The 21,000-nt window shown below is 49.6% G+C and overlaps 1 protein-coding gene across 1 annotated transcript in view; it reads right to left on the bottom strand.

Annotated features, from left to right (window-relative positions):
* Window positions 1-21,000, bottom strand: part of PRKDC (protein kinase, DNA-activated, catalytic subunit) — a 2,818,033-nt gene that overhangs the window by 2,091,086 nt on the left and 705,947 nt on the right. The window contains exon 33 of the mRNA XM_086965729.1: window positions 7,433-7,641. Coding sequence (XP_086821855.1) covers window positions 7,433-7,641 — 209 coding nt within the window. The remainder of the gene's footprint in view (window positions 1-7,432; window positions 7,642-21,000) is intronic.

The following is a 21,000-nucleotide window of genomic DNA, read 5'->3' on the forward strand; positions in this document are numbered from 1 at the left end:
GACCTGGGCCCGCTGGATGACACTTAATTGGCATTTTAACCAACAAAGAATAGCAAGGGGTCAAATATTATGCAATCCAAATTTCATTATTAGGAAAGGGGAACCTCATTCCTATCACATGATAGGAATGAGGACTGGCAGATGTTAAAGCCTAGACCTACACGTGGGACCTGTCGTACAGCCCAGAGGGACGCCCGGGGTACCGACGGACAGAGCGGTGCTCTGTTTTACTTGAGCTGCAGCCAAGTGAGGTGGGGTTTTTCTCTCCTGCCACAAGGTCAGGAGAAGGATGCTATCACTGTAAATCAGGTGATATTTTACCTTTCATTATTTTTCTCACAAAGCAGTAGCGTTACATGGTACTGAAGAAGCAGCATGATACCATTTGGATCAAATTAGTCTGCAGAAACATGTCGACCGTTTTCCATCAATAGTGGTTATTTGTTTAGTCCACTACGCACTTTTTATTATCTTGGGAGTGAATAGAAACATATTAAAAAGCTTTTTCTCTTCTTTACCTAATTTTATGATTATTCACATTCACTTATTATCACAATACACTTCACATTTAGAGCACTGCTTTCAGTCACCCTTATCAATACCAGTTACAACTCTATCACTGGGTCCCACATGTAGGTCTAGGCTTTAACATCTGCCAGTCCACAGTGGGTATGCCACCCTACCTTCATGTGTGAAGGATCCCAGATGATGAAGGGCGGATCCGAGTGTTGACTGATGGGAATCTTCTCACAAAGAGGGAGACCCCATGTGTGACTGGAGTAGCACATCATTAGTTTTTCATGTGATAGGAATGAGGTTCCCCTTTCCTAGTAATGAAATTTGGATTGCACAATATTTGACCCCTTGCTATTCTTTGCTGGTTAAACTGTTTATAGGGATAGTAGCACTGTAGGGTCGTTAAACTGTCCCCAGGACCCTCCCCCCTCTGTTTTGTTATTGTACTTAATGGGCATTGCCATAAAAGGACTAAAAGAGGCAGCAGTGATGGCACAAGTCCACCTCATACAATTAAAATACCAGCAACGCCTACACCTTGATCCCCCCACGCCCCCAGCAACTTATGGAGCACGCAGCCTGACCCTCACTGCCTCCGCTGCAGGGCGAGATTTCTTATAGACAATATGGGGTTGAACAGTTCTACAGCCTTTCTGGGATGTACTGGAGGCCTCACTGAGGGTTATCTTTGGTTGCCCTGTTGACCTAACTCCCAAAATTAGATGAGGGGTGAGGGACAGAATAATTCTCTAACTAATGGAGGCAGTGACTTCTCCTGGAGAATAGTGCGGCTATACACATCCTGCGCCATATCAAGTGGGAGATACCTTTCCCAAGACTACGGGCTGAGCCAACATGCACTTACTCTGATCTTTATTACTTATGATGTGTAACATTGTAAGGAAAAAAACAATAAAAATAGAGGACTCAAAAAAATGAGGAATGGGCAAACCCTGATGCATGTAGTAAATAAACTGTGTTGCAGATCAAAGAAAGCTTTTAAGAGAAGGCCAGGTGCTATGTGATTAATTCCATATTGAAGAGCACACCTCTGCATGGGTGTCCCTATTCACCCTATCTCACTAGGTAGACCTATCGTACATGACTAACAATGCTGTTTGGACCTGATGAGGCTCCCTCACTGGAGAGCCCTGTATATACATTTATATTTGTGATTCTTATGCTGGCGGCCATTCAAAAGCATACGGGGCAAGACACAGCCTAAGAAATGTCGCTTATAGGACTTGGTTGCAGCTGAGATAAATTTCCTTTTTTCCTTTGTTCCATCTACATTAACCTAAAAATGTATGGCTCAAAACTTTCTTGGCTGAGTTCGGATATTTAAATAGTCTATCTGCATTAAGGCAATATAAAGATACGGAGTTTGAAAATCCAATTTTGCTTGTTCTTTACAAAAAGGCTGGGGCTGGAAAATGTGTATATAATGAGGTGGTGGGAGTTTCAGCTTGGCATGGAAAAGGCCTTCAAAATGTTTATTGTGGAGGTGGCATGGCCAAGCTACCAATGAAGTGAGATGCGTCTCTCTGTGTCTCCTCTCCTTCGCAGCCTTCCTGAGCTGGATACTCCACTTCGGGCCCGGGGTTCCACCCACACTACTGCCCCGGGTGCTGCTTCCTGCCACAGAGGGATTGGGCCCGGCGCCTGCCCCTGCTTGCCAATGGCCTTCTCTGTTATCGCCGAACAGGACCCGGTCAATTCGACTCGCCATCTTGGGGCCTACGACGACGCTGCTCGCTGCTCCTGGGTGGGCTCAAGGAGCCTGCACTTCGCTCCCTGGACCCCTGCAGAGCAGAGTTGCTTGCAAAACATTGCAGGTTTGTGCTGAGCCACCCACCCCCGATGCTGCGAGAAGGAGGCAAAAATTAGCGAACAACACTAGCTACCTGAGCTGGAGCTTGCCGCCATCACTGTGACAGCCAGAGGAGCGGTCTCTGGACCGATCTGAGCTTGCCCGGCGCCGTGGTCCCACACCAGAGGTACAGGGCGCTCTGCCGCAAAACCGTGCAGAGGGCTTTGCTCCCCACACTTACCCCCGTGTCACTGTCTTGGCCCCAACTGGGCCTCACTCCTTCCTGGGCACCACTTGGCTTCACTTATTGTCTCTCATAGAGCCTTTGCACATGCTCGTTTCCCACCCCGCTGGCGCTGCCCTCCTCCCACGCTGATGACCTGTCGCAGCTATTGGGCTTGTTGACCCAGCACTTTGGCACCACTCTTAACACTATTGGGGGGCGCCGTGGCGTGGCTGACTTTCCTGCTGTCTCCATGGCCCTACCTTAGGGCCTAGCCTGCACTATTCAGGACTCAGTGACAAACTGCGCTTTGGCTCTTGGGGCCCCTGCGTAGTCACCTTTGGAAGGCCTGCTCTGGCTGAGGTGCTCTCTCCAGGGCCTTTCTCAGCTGTCGATTACTCCAGAATCGACTGTTTAGGGAGCCCCGTGCAGATCTCCAACATGGGGATCATACCACGACTGCCCAGGACCTGCGCAGCCATTGACATTTTGGCTATCAGCCAGGCTACAATATTGCACCTCGCTGTTCTTCAGACGCTCACAGGTGGCGGTACCTTCCCTCTGCCTTCCACGTGGAAAAGACATCCGAACCAGCCATCCTAGGGACAACTCGGTCCCTTCTTTGTGGCTCAAATCAGGCCCCATCAATTCTCCTACCGCATCTACGCCCGGTGACCCAGAGACTGCCCCCTCACGCAGGCTTACATGAACAATTTCCTCCAGGAAATAAGGTCTGAAATTGGCTCTCAAGATGGAATTCAAAGCCTGCCTTCACGACCTTAAGCGTAACATTAAGGAGATCAGGGAGCGTGTTGACTAAACATACTTGAAACAGAATGAAAAAACGTTCATCCAGACGTAGTCCCTGATATCCTCAAGTGAGTGCATTTTTTCACTGAAAAGGAAGCCAATTTTCAAGCCTCATGTCAGAACTGGTCCCCAAGGGACACATACAAATATTCCAGAATCTTGCCCCAGTGACTCTGCGCCGCCATAAAGACTTCAAGCCTGCCACGGACAAACTGCATGACCTCAACATCAAATATTAATGGGACCCCCCTTTGCTTTGTTCTTCACCTGGGAGGGCAGGCGCCGGGTGATGCACAAGTAACTTACCTTCGGTAACGATATATCTGTAAGAAACAGTAGTTAGTATTAGATTCCTTATCTTAAAATATCCCCAGGCGTCAGACTGGATCCGGAAACTTTTGCGTAGCAGTACCCTTTGCTCGTTGGTAGGCGTCGTCTGTGGCTCCACGTCCGTCGTCGGAGCCGGGATGACATCATCGGTGTACTTAGACGTCGTCCTTGCGCGCTGACGTCAGTTCTTATACACAGCTTTTCCGCGCCAGAAACGCAGAGTCATGATAAAAACCAACACTGGTGCCATGAAAACTAGGGCCCTGAAAAGGGATGACCTTAACCCTAGATATCGGTTTGCAGAACGGGGAGGATGGGTGGGGGGTAAGGAAACTAATACTAACTACTGTTTCTTACAGGTATATTGTTACCGAAGATAAGTAACTTGTGCATCTGAAAGAAACAGGTTAGTATTAGATTCCTTACCTTAGAATAGATACCCCAGCAATACCAACCCCGGTGGTGGGTCTGCGAACCAATGATCACACCAAAAAGTCCTGGAGAACGGAACGGCCGAAAAAGCCATCTCTACAGACTTGGCTGTCCAGGCAGTAGTGTCTTGCGAACGTGTGCAGCGAGGCCCACGTAGCTGCCTGACAGATATCCTGCAAGGGGACTCCCCGGCCCAGGGCAGTGGTAGCCGCCGTGGCCCGTGTGGAATGGGCACGTTGCCCCACAGGAGGCTCCGTTTTAGCCAGTGAATAACAAGCCTTGATGCACAAGATGACCCATTGGGAAATGGTTTGTTTGTGCACCGCCTGTCCCTTCTTAGCGCCCACATAACCATCAAAGAGTTGGTCATCCACCCGGAACTGGCGTGTGCGATTCAGATAGTATGAGAGTGCACGTTTTGGGTCCAGACGGTGGAGCCTCTCTTGCTCTTTCGAGGGATGCGGAGGCGGAAAGAAGGTGGGCAAGGTGATGGACTGCCCGATGTGGAAGGCTGTGACTACCTTGGGCAGGAAAGAGGGTCGTGTCCTAAACACAACTTTGTCCGGATGGACAGAAAGGAAAGGAGGTTTAGAAGAAAGAGCCTGGAACTCACTCACTCTACTGACAGAGGTGATGGTAACCAGGAATGAAGCCTTGAGAGTAAGGAAACTAAGAGGACAGTAATGAAGTGGCTCGAAAGAAGCGCACATCAGATAAGTCAGAACAAGGTTCAAGTCCCACTGAGGCATCACGAAAGGAACAGGAGCAAACATATGAGTGATGCCCTTCAAGAACCTATGTACACTGGGGACTTGAACAAAGAGGGCTGATCAGGGAGCCTTAAGAAGGCGGAAATGGCAGAGAGGTAGCCTTTTAGAGTGCCCAGAGCAGAGCCCTGCTGGGCAAGAGACAGAAGAAAGAGGAGAACCTCAGAAAGAGGGGCAGAGAGTAGATCCACAGCCTTTGCTGTGCACCATGCCACAAATTTGTTCCACCTGCAGGCGTATACCGATTTTGTGGAGGATCGCCTGGCTGCCAGAATCACATAACAGACTTCAGGAGGCAAGTCAAATGGCCTCAACTGTCGCCGCTCAATCTCCATGCATGGAGGTGGAGGCTGGACAGGTTCAGGTGGAGGACCGTCCCCTGCTGCTGCAACAGAAGGTCCTCCTGAAGAGGCAGACAAATCAGGGGATCGACTGACATGCTGAGTAGATCGGGATACCAGTATCTTCGTGCCCAGTCCGGAGCCACAAGGATGACTTTTGGCCCGGTCGCGCCTGCTCTTCTTCAGCACTCTGCGCGGAAGTGGTATAGGCGGAAAGGCCTACAACAGACCACAACTCCATTTGTGACAAAAAGCGTCTCCGAGCGAGTATCGCCTTGGAAATTCCAACTGATGACATTGCGCGTTCTCTTCTGTGGCGAATAGATGTAACCAAGGCTCTCCCCACTGCTGAAAGAGCCCTTGCGCCACGTCAAGAGTTCAGACGCCATTCGTGATCCATCATGCACAGATGGCAGAGTTAGTCCGCCCTGGCGTTCAGGGAACCTGCAAGGTGTTTAACCACCAGCGTCACGCCCTGATGTTCCAGCCACTGCCAGAGGCGCAGAGCCTCCTGGCACAAGGTTCACAACCCCACCCGCCCTTTTTGTTGGAGCACCACATGGCGGTGGTGTTCATGTGTACACCTGCACTACACTCCCCCGGACAGAGGAGAGGAATGCCTTCAGTGCAAGCCGGATCGCCCGCAGCTCCAGAAGGTTGATGTGGAGCCGGGACTCCGCCGGAGACCAGAGGCCTCTGATCTCCGCCTCGCCCATTTCGACCCTTCCAGCCCTGGAGGGACGCGTCCGTCTCAACTACGTGCTCCGGTTGGGGTAGGGAGAGGGATCTGCCGCTGACCCAATCACGGTCCGTGAGCCACCACTGCAACTGTCTTGCAGTGCCCTCAGAGATCAAGACATGGTCGGACAAGTTGCCCTGATGCTGGGCCCACTGAAACTTCAGGTCCCACTGCAGAGCCCACATCCTCCACATGGCGTGATGCACCAGAAGGATGCAGGAGGACAATCAGCCCCAGAAGCTGCAGCGTCAACCTGACAGAGACTGGTTAGCAATAGCAACAGAGGTAGAAATATTGTGTGGCAAAATCCTTAAATAATTAACAAAACAGCTGGCCTCCAAAAGGCATTATACTCAGAATTTTGGTTGGGGTTCTCAAGTCCTGTTTTAATCTGTTGCAAAATACTTTAGGTAAAGGGTGCATCATTTCATAGAGGTATTCTGCCACTTGCTTGTTTACTTGCAGATTGTGATATGTGTGGTGGTAAAGACTCAATAGGCAAGCTATAATGTTTTCTCTGTAGGTACTCTGTCTACTGCATCAGCTTTCCACAGGCTGCCCCATATAGTATAAATTATGCTTTCTTTCCATTTGCCTTGTGTGCTGCATTCAGATTCAACAAAACACAACTGCAGCTGACCAGGGCTTTGCGCTTAAATTTCAAATCTCGGCAAGTCCGTAAGACACTGTGCACAAAGAACATCCGGAGCTAGCCGCAGTGAAGCTCCACTGTTGAAACAGATACAAATTCTTATAGGTAAGGATGGTGCACAAAAAGTAGAAGTCCAAGAGAGTTGTACTGTTTTAAAAAAGTTTTCTTTTATTATTCCAATTCTTTAAACGGCCTCAGCCAACACGTTTCGTTCTCGTAGGAACTTCGTCAGGGCTAGAAAGTCTTATAGGGTAGTCCCGCGTGAAAGCCAAGTATATTCAACAAAAGTGTAATCTCCAAGTTGCTGGTTGGTTAGGTTTCTAGAAAGTCTTATAGGGGAGTCCCATATGCACGTCAAGTATTCTCAATAAAAACGAAGTCTCCAAGTTGCTGGTTGATAAATTTCTTACAACCTGCAGGGGAGACGTAATCTGTAGGGTTACGTTAACTATATCATATCAATAGAAGACAGGGGTAGTCACACTCCGGACAGGCACAGATGACGTAGGAGATGTATCTGTTTATGCAGAGTAAAGTACTCAGTCAAAGCTGTGGTAATAGGATGCAGAACTGGGGGTAGAAACTGCAGTTTAAGCAGATGGGCAGAAGAGCAGGGGCATCTATAACTCCACAACAACAAATAAATATAGTATCCTCCCTGTCTGGAAAGGGACTTTCCACCTCCTACAGCTGTCTTGGCGTCAGTGTATTCGCACTTCGAAGAAAAGCCTTGTGTGCTGCATTCAGACTTGTTTTTTCCATACACATATACCAGTTTGCCCTTATTTCCCCCAAGCGATTGGAGATAGTACCTTCGTGATGTGATCTTTTTCTTTATACAGGACTCCAGGGATGACCTGTAGGGAGTGTTCATTATAGCTTTCATAAGCTTTACACAAACATCTGGGAGATGTTTCATGACTTGCACATCTGCTACGCTGAAGCCAACACTAGATGGGTCACACACAGATGCTGCTATCAGCTCAAACAGGTCGAAATTCAGCAGGTCCATCTCCAACACCTTTAAAAAGAAATAATAAGGAAAAGGGTTAATATTTGTCTGCAGGGATCTCAAATAACAACCCTCTTAGGTGCCTTGATTAACATTTCAAAATAAAACTACACACCAGTTAGGTTTGTTTTAACTTATCTTTTGAATGTCATGTACTACCACAGTGTTTTGTCCTTAAACATTTGCACATTTGTAAATGTAAACCACCCAATGTGTAAAAATCCTGTAAATATATGACCATTATTGTAATTACAGGAGTTTTATACCCTTTTGATGGTCTCTAGAAGTAAGGAATAGATCAACTAAATGAACAATTAAGTATGCACCTTCTAAAAGAGCTATTAAAAATGCATTACTTTGTTGATCTTAACCCATGGATGAGTATATCTAGTGCTACATAAGGGGCTACTTATTTTGTATTTCTATGGGGTACATTCATCCAACAGTGGCATTGTGACACTGTTCCATTACCACAATACTATAGCAATGTAGAGTCTACAGTTTGTGTAATATTAGCGCAATGAAAACATGAAAATGTTACCTACCCTATAAGCATCTGTTTGTGGCATGTACTGCCTTAGATTCACATGCTCTGCATACTCCTGCCAAAGGAAAATGTTACCTACCCTATAAACATCTGTTTGTGGCATGTACTGCCTTAGATTCACATGCTCTGAACACTCCTGCCATCTGGTGTTGGGCTCAGATGTGTACAACCTGTTTTTTTTTCAAAGACGTTTTTCGAGTCTCTTGGTATAGTGACTCTTCCTAGGACTCGTAATACGCATGTGCAACTGCTCCTTTGTTAGATAGTTTTCCCACCTGACGGGTGATTGAGATGAAAGATGAAAATTCACAAGGAAGATCATGCAACAACAAAAAAATAGGAAGTAAAAGAAAAAATGCATCTGCAACAACCGAAAGGCTTCTGGGGAGGAGGGTGGGAGCATAATAATCTACAACAGGGGTCTCCAAACCGGTCCTGGAGGGCCGGATCCATGCCAGATTTTTAAAATTACTACATGCATCTCAATGGGGATATCCCAAAAATTTGGCATGGATCCGGCCCTCCAGGACCGGTTTGGAGACCCCTGATCTACAACATTAAATACCACAAATAAATGGTTGCAAGGTAACATTTTCTGATCGTGGCATGTGCAGCTGTAAATAGAATGTAAAACAGTTCTAGCCAAAACGCTCGCTAGTGGGAGGATGCTGCAGAAGAGTGAAAAAATGTACATAGTACAGTCTGGCCCATTTGAGCTTCTTGTTGTGCTATGAGATCCACACATCAGTGTTTGATGAACATGTGTGGTGTGGACCAAGTAGCTGCCTTACATATATCACCTGTTGGGATATTACTTAGAAAGACCATGGAGGCTGCTTTTTTACAGTAAGCTTGGAAGAGCAGGAAGCTGCCTTTTGGCCTAGGCACAGCAGGTCAGAATTCATTTGACCAGCCAGCAAGCTACCTCTTCTTTTGAAATGGTACTGTCATTGGGTGATTTAGTGTATCCGACAAATAACTGTTTTGTTTTATGAATCAATTATTTCCTGTCAATGTAGTACATGAGGGCCCTTTTTACATCTAGTGTGTGACACACTTTCTTTGCTACTGAGATTGGAAAAACACTGGGAGTTCAACTGTCTGGTTAAGGTGGAAAAGAAAGATCATCTTTGGTAAAAACTTTGGATTAGTTCCAGGGACTACATACCCTGACATCGTAAACTTTGAAAAAAGGTCCGTCCAGCGTGAGAGATTGATCTTGCTCAAACACAAGACTGTGGCTAGAAACGCTACTTTGCAAGACCAAAATTGGAGAACACAAGAAGGAAGGAGCTCGAAAGGGGGTTACATGGCCTAGTGAGGACTAAATTGAGATTCCATGATGGGACTGGGTGTAGCCTGGGAGGGATGATTCTTATAAGTCCTTCCATAAAGACCTCAAAGACTGAACCTCTGAATAGTGAAGTGTGTTCCCTATTCTGTAGGTATGCTGCCACCGCAGCCAAATGTAAATGAATGGATGTGTTAGCCAGGCCTCAACATTGCAAGTGAAACAGGTAACAGAGAATGTTTTATGCTAATGGCTTTAGTGGATCAATATGTTTGGGTAGGCAGCAGTAGACAAACCTCTTCCACTTTGCCACATACCAGGCTCGGGAAGTGGGACGGGGAGTCTCCTAGAGGATGGACATACATTCAGAAGGCAAATTAAGGCAACCAAACTCTAGGACTTCAGGGGCCAGATCACCAGATGGAGCTGCCTGGGATTGGCATGCCTCAATGTGCCCTAGTATTGAGTGAGAAGATCCGGTCTGTTGGGGAGATTCTCCCGAAGGGCAGAATCTTGAATTTAAATTGCTGTCTACTTACCATACACCTGAGATAGCAGCAATGTGCTGAATAAATTAGGATATGAAAATCGTAGTTCTTTAAATCAAGAGTGGTCATGAAGTGACCTTGCTGCAATAGCGCAATGACTTCCTGAAGCATGACCATGAGCAACCACTGCGCCCTCACCGGCCTGGTCGCCCCACGATCCCCGTTCCTGCTCCTGTGCCTGTGCTCCTGTGCCCTCCTGCTGCCTGTGCCGCCCGATCACCATCGACGCCTGCTCCCGGCGCCCCAGCCGCCGCAGGGCCGCCAGAGAAGCCCGCACCCGGTTTTCCCGCCACCGCTGCCTGCCTACAGACCCGCCCCCCCGCCAGCCGATTGGCTAAGACGCTCCCGCCTCCCAGCTGACCCTCCCTCACGGCTCCCTTCTTAAGGGGACCCTCTACTCCCGTTCAGGAGCAACCACTGCGCCCTCACCGGCCTGGTCGCCCCACGATCCCCGCTCCTGCTCCTGTGCCTGTGCTCCTGTGCCCTCCTGCTGCCTGTGCCGCCCGATCACCATCGACGCCTGCTCCCGGCGCCCCAGCCGCCGCAGGGCCGCCAGAGAAGCCCGCACCCGGTTTTCCCGCCACCGCTGCCTGCAGACCCGCCCCCCCGCCAGCCGATTGGCTAAGACGCTCCCGCCTCCCAGCTGACCCTCCCTCACGGCTCCCTTCTTATGACGCCCCCAGAGCGACCGCGCAGCGGACGTGCGCAGCGGGAGCACCGATTGAGCGCCAAAGGTAAGCCCGTCTACGCCCGTCCGCACCTGGACCGCGCCCAGCGCCAGGACCCCTGGCCCCCGCAGACACCAGCCCACCCGCCGGACTTACGACGCCGCCACCCTCACCGCACTCAACACCGGCCGATTCCCAGGATGCTACCGAGCAACCCCAAGACGCACCCACGGACCCTTCAGCTGCCACGCCTGCAAGTTCACCTGCATCCGGACCTGCCCCACACCAGCACCCGCCAAGCCGAACACCAGCAGCAACCACCTCAAGTGCATCCTGCTCAACACCCGCTCCGTCCACAGACACGCCGTCCAACTCTGGAACCTCCTCGACACCACAGCGCCTGACGTTGCCTTCCTCACGGAAACCTGGATGAACGCCTCCTCAGCGCCCGACATCGCCATCGCCATCCCGGAGGGCTACAAGATCACCCGGAGGGACCGCACCGCCAACCAGATGGGAGGAGGCATCGCCATCATCCACAGGAACACCATCCGCATCACGACCAACACCAACGAAACCCTGACAACCGCCGAACATCTACACTTCCAGACCCACACCGACCCCAAGACCACCCTCAGAGGCACCCTGATCTACCGACCCCCGGGACCACGCGCACCATTCAGCGAAGACATCGCCGACTTCATCAGCCCGCACGCCCTCCCCTCCGCTGACTACATCCTCCTCGGGGACATCAACTTCCACCTGGAGAACAACAACGACCGCAACACCACCACCCTGCTGGACAACCTCGCCAACCTCGGACTCAAGCAGCTGGTGACCACCCCCACCCACCTCGCCGGACACACACTCGACGCTGTCTTCTCTTCCAGCAAAGACATCGCCTTCAGCCACGCCACTGCACTCCACTGGACGGACCACAGCTGCATCCACTTCACCTTCAGAAGAACAACGATCCACCACCACCAGCAACAGGTTGCTCGAAGAAGCTGGAACAAGATCACCGCAGACCAACTCGCCGCCTCCCTGAGCCAGCACCCTCCCGCCTGCTCAGCGAACCCCAGCCAGGCCGCCAACAACCTCACCAAGTGGATCAGCAACTGCGCGGACGAACTCGCCCCACTGAGAACCCCGCCCAACAGACCCGGCTGCAAGAAGGCCCCATGGTTCACCGACGAACTCAAGAGCTCCAAGAAGAACTGCCGAGCCCTCGAGAAAGCCTGGAGAAGGGAGCCAACACCGGACAACATGACCACCCTCAAGCTCGCCACCCGTAAGCACCATCAACTGATCCGCGCCACCAAGAAAACAGCATTCAAAGACAGGCTGGACAACAACGCACACAACTGCAAGGAACTCTTCAAAATCATGAAAGAGCTCTCCAACCCCAGCACCGAGTCCAACAACATCACCCCATCGCAAGACCTCTGCAACTCCCTCACCTCCTACTTCCACAACAAGATCGCGGACATACACAACAGCTTCAACACACAAACAAAGCTCCCCACAACCACGCCAACGCCCCCTACCACCACTCTCAGCGCCTGGACACCGATCAACACAGAAGACACCAACCGCATGATGAACTCCATCCACTCCGGATCTCCAACCGACCCCTGCCCTCACCACGTCTTCAACAAGGCCGACGCTGTCATCGCACCCCACCTGCGGGACATCATCAACACCTCCTTCGACACCGCCACCTTCCCTGAGAGCTGGAAGCACGCCGAACTCAGCGCTCTACTAAAGAAACCAACAGCGGACCCCACCGAACTCAACTACCGCCCCATCTCGCTCCTCCCGTTTCCAGCCAAAGTCATCGAGAAGACCGTCAACAAACAGCTGGCCACCTTCCTAGAGACGAACGGATCCCTCGACCCCTCGCAGTCTGGCTTCCGAGCCAACCACAGCACCGAGACCGCCCTCATCGCTGCCACCGATGACATCCGAACCCTGCTAGACAACGGAGAAACAGCGGCCCTCATCCTCCTAGACCTCTCCGCAGCATTCGACACTGCCTGCCACCGCACCCTAGTGCAGCGCCTCAGCAACGTCGGAATCCAGGAGAAGGCACTGGAATGGATCATCTCCTTCCTAGACGGAAGGACACAGAGAGTTCGCCTACCACCGTTCAAGTCAGAGGCCACCGAAGTCATCTGCGGCGTCCCCCAAGGATCCTCGCTCAGCCCCACCCTCTTCAACGTCTACATGAGCCCCCTTGCGGCCATCGCACGCCAACACAACCTCAACATCATCTCCTATGCCGACGACACCCAGCTGATCCTCTCCCTGACCAACGACCCCGCCGCCGCCAGAGCCAACCTACACGAAGGGATGAAAGACGTAGCCGAGTGGATGACGACCAGCCGCCTGAAACTGAACTCAGACAAGACGGAAGTCCTCATCCTGGGCTCCTCGCCCTCCGCCTGGGACGACTCCTGGTGGCCCCCCGCCCTGGGCACCGCACCCAAACCAACTGACCACGCACGCAACCTGGGCTTCATCCTAGACTCCTCCCTCTCCATGACCAGACAAGTCAACGCCGTCTCCTCGTCCTGCTTCAATATCCTGCGCATGCTACGTAAGATCTTCCGGTGGATCCCCACCGAGACCAGGAAGACGGTCACCCAGGCCCTCGTCACCAGCCGACTGGACTACGGCAACGCCCTCTATGCCGGAACCACCGCCAAGCTCCAGAAAAGACTCCAGCGGATCCAGAACGCCTCAGCCAGACTCATCCTCGACATCCCCCAACGCAGCCACATCTCCGGACATCTGAGAGACCTGCACTGGCTCCCCGTCAACAAGAGAATCACCTTCCGTCTCCTCACCCACGCACACAAATCCCTACACGATCAAGGCCCGAGTTACCTCAACAGCTGCGTCAACTTCTCCGCTCCCAAACGCCATCTCCGATCGACCTGTCACGCCCTCGCCGCCGTCCCACGCATCCGAAGAGCGACAACAGGAGGAAGGTCCTTCTCCTACCTGGCCGCCAAGACCTGGAACTCCCTCCCTCCCGACCTGCGCCTGACCCAAAACCACCTCTCCTTCAGGAAGAAGCTCAAGACCTGGCTGTTCGAGCAGTAGCGGACCCCCCCCCCCCCCCCCCCCATGCGCCTTGAGACCCTCTGGGTGAGTAGTGCGCGGTATAAATGTCTTGATTGATTGATTGATGAGAAATGCTCTGATAGGATGTAATTGCTTGAAGTCTAGTATGGGTCTGAGGGACCAGTCTTTCTTGGGGAATAGAAAGGACAGAGTTTACACTCCATTGCTGTGTTGTTATAGAGGCCCAGGTTCTTTGAGTAAGAGCGCATCTATTCCTAACTGGAGGAGGCGGTGGTGTGGTGAGAGGAAGTGTTTGCGGGTGGGGCAAAGAGTTCCAGGTAGTAACCCTGCTCTACAATGGACAGAACCTATTGGTCTGATGTGATACTTTGCCATTGCGGAGGTGTTGTATGAGCATGGGAAAGTTACAGGAGGTCACTGCTTGGCAGGTGTTGCTCCCTAAGGACCCCACCTCTACTCTTGCCCTTGGAACCGTTTCCTCTATAGGGACCCCTGGAGAGGTGGCTTTAGTGCCACCATGGAATTGTGAGCTTCATAAAGCCACAAGGGCGATGGAGACTGGAGAGCTCTCATTGCTTTGGCTGTGTCTATGTCTTTTTCTAAAAGTCTTTTCTAGCAGCAGATCAACTTGAGGCCTTAAGAGGTGTTGCCCATCAAAGGGCATGTTTAGCAGATGCTGCTGGACTTCTGGCCTGAAGCCAGAGACACAGACAAAAGCAGGTCTGCGGGTCAAGACACTCTAGTTAATGCCTCTGCCAGTGGTGTCAGCAAGATCAAGAGCACACCTGATAGTTATATTGAAGGTTGTTTGCACTTTCACTACAGTCTTCTGTGCCTGTTGTATGTATTTTACAGTAACAAAATGGTCAGGTAGTATGAAGCAATTTTAAATAAGCATAGTGATTCACATCCAAAATACCAAGTTTTTACTAAATAAATCACCGATTTATTGTGCTGTTGTTGTAAATAACACAGTTGCACAATACTCATCAAATGGTACTTAGTATATATACAAATATTTACACATTTTGGTGCTCAAGATAGGGAAGAGGGAAAAGGAGTGTGGATTTCTGAGGGTAGTGGACACAGACAAAGTGGTGTGACATATATTCATCACATTAACTTTGTGATAATGATCCAGCCTAAAGAATAGGTCGGTTGTTCCACATAATTTACATTACATTATTTACAATTTTGTGACTGTACTGAACTATTAACCCGGGTCTGGTAAGCTTTCGTGTCTCCCCATTGATACGCAACACACATGTTGTATGTATTGATCTGGGAGGTGCTGGATCAGGTCCCTCACATCTCATCCCATTGGGCACAGTTGTATATGGAAAACAACTCCATAGAGTAGTTGATCACAATGAGTTGCAAATTGTGTGCCAGCCCTTATCCCCGTTGTATCAATTTTCTTTCTTTGCCTCTCGGCAGGGCATCACCAGTAGCCTGAGCGTTTGCTGTTTACAGGAGATTTGCACCACCAACAAGTCTGAACAGACTTTACCGCTGATGTAAGTCAGAGGGGTAGGGCTTGTATTTCTTGTCAACCGTTAGCGTGACTATCCTAGCCTTGACAGGGTTTTTGAAATCTTCCTGTTTAGGCCTAAGCATCCCCTTAAGCATGGGCAAAAACTAAAGGCGAGTGTGTGAAAGCGCTTCAACCAGGAATTCATCTTCCCCTGTAATGGTGTGGCATTCAACGTTATTAAAGGTGGTCACCCTGTGAATGATTTTATGGTAGGAGGTGATATTATTGGGAGGAGAAAGCTTGGCAGGGTAGTTGTTTGAGTTTTGTCACCTGTAGGAACTACCCCATAATTGTCTCATGGATCATCCAGGTCATAGGGAGCACTGTAAGGGTCTTGCGAAGGACCGTAATTCTAATGGGAAGGACATGTAGAGCCCTTCGTGGAAGGAGGCAGCTGTCCCTGTGGTGGTGGAGATGGTGGAAGATGCGGAGCAAGTCAAGAGGGCAGCGGACTCCTGTCCTTATCTTGATGTTTCTTCATCTTGGGCGGTGGAAAAGGCTCTAATGCCAGTTGCTCTTCAAAATTAAGGTTCCTGCAACGAGGAAGGGTCTCTCACACCTTTGGTGGCGGCTTTGCTGTGATTTTCTCCATCTTGGGGTGAATTAACAGTCACCGTTGTTGAGAGTCCAACTCCTCCTGAAGGCATTGTAGAATCAGCAGCTTCCGATCCCCAGAGTCTGTGAAGAATGGGCCACTGCACAGCAAAAGTTGTTTAGGTTTTGAGGCTGTTTTCAATGTCGAGCGTTGTTTTGACTCCAAAAGGCCCATCTGTTTCAGCTCCGAAAGTCCAGCGGTCATCACAAGATCTTTCACCATCTTAGCAGGCTAGGTCCTGAGCAGCTTGCTCAGCACCGGGGGTGACGTCCGAGTCAGCTCCAAATTCTTAGGTCAGTGGAAGCCAGGGCTGGGATGCAGTGTGCTTGACGCCCGACCCCCCCAAAGGGACTTTGGTGACTTGAAGGTGAGAACTGGTAATCATTGTGCATCTTCTGACGATGGCCTAGCAAAGATATCTGGGGTATCATTGTCAAAGTGTTGTTCCAAGGCGCGTCGGGCACGCAAACAATACCAATGGTTAAAAATATTCTTTTATGAGTAGAATGTGAGGCATGTGGAGCAAGAGGCCTAGTTATGCTCCAGCAACAGCCAGAGAATATAAACGGTGTGTTGGTCTGCTCACGAGTACTTGGAATGGCACTATGGACAGATTCGAAAAGGCATTTTTTACATCAACGGTGCTTACATTGTCATGCACGGGACCCGACTAAATAGGCCCAAGAGGGGCAAGGCCCAAAACAGGGCACTGATGAAACCGAAGACTCAGATCTTAGGATAGGACCATGGCAGAGGCGAAGAAATGCAATACAGTAAAGGATTGTCTGAAGCTATCAGGAACAGAAGACACCAGAGGCCCACTGAAGAGAGCAATGCAGGACTGACTCGGAGCCCCCGCATTGCATGTCCGACCCAGACGGTGGAATAAACCAATCTAACAATGGAGCCGATGCCTATGAGCATTTCTAGTTATAGGAGGAGTCACAATTCCTGCGACTCAAAATACTTCTTTGAAGGAAAACACGTACACATACATGCCCAACACTATATGGCAGAAATATGCAAAGCATGTGTCTCTGCATCTAACATGCCACGAACAAAAGATTTTCCAGCCTAGCCTCAACCTGAGATGATTGATTTAGGTAAATCATTATTTATATAGTGGCATAAGTTGCTTCTGAAAATTGAATGGGAACAAAATGTGATGTATCCACAGTAATAGGTATTATTGCTTACGGAAGATTGTAATATAAACCTCAATACCAGTGCTCTAACAGACTCCAGTATAGCCCAAGGTCTTTGTATAACTGAGGGGTGGAAAGCCGAATGGAAATTTTAGGAGCCTATCCCCTGTCTTCTGCTTAGAATCCTGCTATAGAAAAACAAACCAGCACCCACAACCAATAGTTTGACAGGAAGTACTCACAAGATTATCAGAGGAATTCATATCAAAAACGTCTGAACTTTATTTTGCTTTAGTGTACCTGTTTCTACGCACTGGAAAATGCAGTGCCAGTGGATGAGCACAAGGCATTTTTCGGGTATCCATATTAACATGTGTGAAGATAAAGTGCCTATTTTTTTGGTTATCTGGCATAATGGCTGGTACATTGTAAGAGGTCCTACAAAGGAAATCAGCATTGGCAAATGCAATAGGTTTCCCCTGCGTGATTATTAATAACTTAATTTTTCTGCAAGTTTTAGCTTGGTGAGCAGCTGAGCAGTTGTGCAATATAACTGAAAGAAACACTGCATTAGTGTTATGACTTTTTTCGGCCTCTACAAAATCTATTGTTTTTGTCAATGTTTTTCAGAAATGTTCCACAGAAGCGGCAACTGTTGTGCAGCATGTCTTATAGTTAAAAAAAAAAAAGGCTTAATCCATAAGGCTGCAGTACCGTGGTAATAGTAAAGGTGATTGATAACAGCAACATATAATCCGCTTCTAGACTTTCAGGTGATATTTCAATGCATTTTATGTGATAAAGTAATGCTTTGTTTCTATTGATCTAATTAGACTAACACACCTGAAAAGAGTATGTTGCAAGTGAAACGTTCTGGACTGAAGGCAGTGTATGTGATGTCCTAGAGTTAGGTCGTCACCCTAGTGCTGTTGCAACAACCTGAAACTATAGGCACAAATTAAGCACAACTCATAAAGGAAGAATTCGTCCTCGAAATGGATTAAAAGTATTCATAATTAAAACGGTCCAATGCTGCTTTTTAATAATGTAATGGTAAGTTATAGTACAATCTATGGGAACTTTAAGGCACTATGTTTAGTGTGTACGGACATTCAAACCCTTATTTCCTCTATACCAGCCGCAACGCTGTCTTAGGTCTGCCAATGCAGGATTGGTTCATGTCCCTAAAATAAAAAAGAGCCAGATGGGGAGGAAAGGGTTTTTCATATCAAACAGCCAACTTCTGGACCTCCCTCCCCTCGACGATCAGATTACAATCAAACAGGACGCTTTTAGGAAATTGATAAAGACCTGGCTCTTCTCAATGCTTTAAGATCCATCAGTTGCCTGGCTCCGGTGCGACGAAGACAAGAGATGAGCAGAAAAAAGTCAAATGGAGTGCAGGAAACTAGCAGAAAAGGCAAAAAGAGGACAAGAAATGAGCAGCAAACCACAAAACAGAGGGCAAGGAACAAGCAGAAAAGGTAATAAGAGGGCAAAAAATTAGCAAAGAGGGCACAAACAGCAAGAAACAAGCAGAGAAGGCACGAACAGAGGGCGGGAAGCGACAAAGTAGCAAGATGGTAGCGGACTGCTGGCAAGCTGGACAGAAGAAACAAGCAGAAAAGGCAAAAAAAGGACAAGAAACAAGCAGAAAAGGCAAAAAGAGGGCAAGAAACGAGGGGAGAGAGAGCACAAAGAAAGGGCACGAAACAAGCAGAGAAGGCACAAACCGAGGGAAAGGAACCAGCATAAAAAGCAAAACAGAGGGCAAAAAGCGATTAGAAAAGGCAAAAAGAGGGCAAGTGAAATGGGTTTGGCAGTGACTAACTCAGAGGCAAAGGGTGAGTTTTGGAATAACAAATAATGCTCAGTGGTGGATTAAATCGTAAAACTTCCTCGATATATTTAGTCTGCTAGGAAGGGCAATTCTGCCAGGGTTGACCTTTTTAGGTCGAGCCTAGAGCAGCGCATACGGTGCTCTAGGAAAATGACCTCTTGGAATCGCTCTGGACTTTTCACACGCTTGTGCGTGTGAAAAAGCCTAGGGCTTGCGGTTACGAGCAGCGGCGTGCAGTGTGCCATCTGTTTTGTGTCAGATTTGACACGAGCGCGCACCACTCTCGGGACGCTGCAGTTTCTATAAGTTCTGAGTTTGCTCCTGAAACTGATGCTCAGGAGGGTGACCTTCCTTTTTTTTAACTTTATTTTTCAGTTTTACAGTATACAACATACAATACCCCCCTTCAAATGGCACCAAAACTGCATGTATACACATCGTCTGACTCATTAAGGCACTTTTGTTGGCTAGAGGCTCCACTGAGCCACACAATCACTCCAAAGGCATAGCAGAATAACATACAAGAGTTGCATTACTGCGAGTACATACCCAGCCCATACACTACGCATTATCCTAGCTCCCCCTAGGTGACTCCCTCAGCCTCCTCTTCAGAACCCGATCCCCGCGGCGAGAATAGCTCTTCACTCGCCCCTTCGGAATCGCTGTGGGATGTGGGTCCCCGTCCCCCCAATCCTGTAGCACACATAACCCGCCAGGCCAGTAGATCCTCCTGTAATTTTTCATCCGGGGCCCTCTGTCCCATCCAGGAGATAGCCACCCTGCATCGAGCCAGTACCAACATCAATTGCATTAGTCTATAGGACAGCTTTAGTTTCTTTGGCCTAGGGACCAGCGCCAACAGGCAGTGCAAAGGCGTCAGCGTGAGACGCAGCCCCGTCGCGGCCACTACGTGTTCTACTACGCTCGCCCAACAGCTCTCAATCAGCGGACATTCCCAAGCCAAGTGCAGAAACCCTGCCCCTCCCGTACCACATCTGGGACAAGCATCACCCCTATCCGGGGAACAGCGCTTCAGCAGAATTGGAGTGAGGTAGGTGCAGTGTAGGAAATTAAAATGTATCCATTTAAAGCGTGCGTTACAAGATACCTTCCGTGTAAGAGCACCTATTCTCTTGCGTTGCCCCTGGTCGAGTGGTGTACCTAAGTCCGCTTCCCATGCCGCCCACGTCGGTGGCACCGGCGGGGCAGAGTCCCGACGCATCGCATCATATAGTAGGGAAATAAGTCTACCGCCCCTGCCACAAGACAGCAGGATATTTAAGGTGTGAGTCATTTGGGGCGCCTCTGGGTATTGAGTCCAAAGCGACCGCACTACTTTGCGCAGCCCCTGATAATGCAGGTACTGCCCTCTGCGAAGACCAAAGGCCTCCTCGGCTTGTTCGTATGTCAGAAAGGTCTCGGTGGGGTACAGGTCGGCAAGCGTTTCGCAGCCCCCTCCTGCCAGGCCCGGAAGGACATATGTTGTTCCATTGTCGCCATGGGCACCAGGATCCAAGTCGGTAAGTCCCTGAGGAAGGGTGCCGTCCGCAACACCCTCTCTACGAATCGGTGCCAAATGCTTGCCGTGTGCCTCACGGCGTAGGGCAAAGTCTCACTTGCCCCCCTGCCTCTCATCAAAGCCTCCCGCAGTTCCAGAACCGTCGCTCTACCTGCCAACAGTTGCGTCTCCCAGACGTCCGCAAACCATCTAGCAGCCGGTAGCAGCTGCGCAGCGTAATATTACAAATCAAAACGCGGGGCCTCTAGGTCTCCTTCCTAGTAGAAGCGCACCACCGTATGCATGGCTACTCTACTACGCTTGTCCGCCCAGAGTAGAGATGTAAGGAGATTATTCAGTGTCCGGAAGACCCTCGGGGGAAGAGGACACAGCGTGTTCTGAAGTATGTAAAGTGTCCTAGGCAACATTACCATCTTAGCAACGGCCAACCGACCCATGAGTGATAGTGGCAGGGTGTTCTCAAAAGTCACTGAACGCTGCAGGGATTTAATCACCCTATCGAAATTGCAGGCCAGTGACTGCGCCTCCGTTGAGCCAACATGAATACCCAAATAGCGAAAGCTATCATTGCAGCCCTACCTCCGGCAAATT

The sequence above is a fragment of the Lissotriton vulgaris genome, chromosome 4_1 (genome assembly GCF_964263255.1).
Source record: "Lissotriton vulgaris chromosome 4_1, aLisVul1.2, whole genome shotgun sequence".
Classification (NCBI taxonomy): Eukaryota; Metazoa; Chordata; class Amphibia; order Caudata; family Salamandridae; genus Lissotriton; species Lissotriton vulgaris.